The sequence below is a fragment of the Cyprinodon variegatus genome, unplaced genomic scaffold, assembly GCF_000732505.1.
Source record: "Cyprinodon variegatus isolate N-32 unplaced genomic scaffold, C_variegatus-1.0 Scaffold1302, whole genome shotgun sequence".
In the NCBI taxonomy this organism is placed as follows: domain Eukaryota; kingdom Metazoa; phylum Chordata; class Actinopteri; order Cyprinodontiformes; family Cyprinodontidae; genus Cyprinodon; species Cyprinodon variegatus.
The window spans coordinates 59,772-60,709 of NW_015151755.1; the positions used below are offsets into that span (position 1 = coordinate 59,772).

Consider the following 938-nt stretch of genomic DNA (forward strand, 5'->3'; position numbering starts at 1 on the left):
CTCATTTAATTAGAATTGTTACATCCCCAGGATGGACGTTGTTTTGTTCTTCTAATCAATGAACACTTTGCTCTCTTTTAGGCTCCGCCTTTAAGACTGGCTGCTGCTTCCTGAGTCTCAGTCCAATCAAGATCACCTGAAGACTATTTAAGGCATGTGAAGCAGTACTTCAGGGCTTTTTGAGCCATTTTTTCTGCCATACACCTCTGTGTTAATTGTAAAATCTAAAGGGGCTGTTAAGATTGCGACCATGTAAACCTGCCTGGATGGTTTTTGTGGGGGAGAGCTGCCTTTTTGTTTAACCCCAGTTTTCTCCTGTTTGTGTTGGGTAGGTTATTTTGTAGGTTTGTATATTTTGGTTTCATATTGAGTTGGGTAAGTCCACTTTTCTTCTTTCTTTAGGGTTGTTTTGTTTATTTTTGCCTGGGCTCTCCCTGAAGCTTTTACCATAATTTATTCTAAAGAAATGTCAGAATAAAACTTTTAAAATGCCCTTTTTATTCCTTCATTCACGGTCTAAATTTATGTTGGTCCCTGACACGCCCTAGATCAGCCAGGAGACGTAACAGAACTAATAACCCTGATGTCTGAATAACAACCATCTATGGATTTAGGGTTTATTACAGAGCAGCGGCTGAACGTTTTCCTCCATGCTGATCTGCAGGCGAAGGCCTGAGCTCCTCTGAACTTACCAAAGTCGGCCTGAAGGGCGGTGTCACCTGCCGCTGCTCCAGGGCCATCCAGTCCATGCTGCAGAAGAAGCTGTGCTGTCGGATGCTTCCTTTCACTCCCAGACGTTCCTCAGGTTCTCTAACAAACAGCTGAAAGGAACCACAAACCAGGTTTTACTGAAGACCTTGTTGGCTAAAGGTTGCTATAGCGATGAGACAGACCGCTACGCTGCCTTTAAAGATGAGCCTCACAGCTGGATGGTTCAA

The 938-nt window shown here is 43.7% G+C and overlaps 1 protein-coding gene across 1 annotated transcript in view; it reads right to left on the reverse strand.

Moving 5' to 3' along the window:
* The window catches only part of prkcq (protein kinase C, theta), a 38,058-nt gene that overhangs the window by 4,760 nt on the left and 32,360 nt on the right, over positions 1–938 (reverse strand). The window contains exon 16 of the mRNA XM_015402124.1: positions 693–821. Coding sequence (XP_015257610.1) covers positions 693–821 — 129 coding nt within the window. The remainder of the gene's footprint in view (positions 1–692; positions 822–938) is intronic.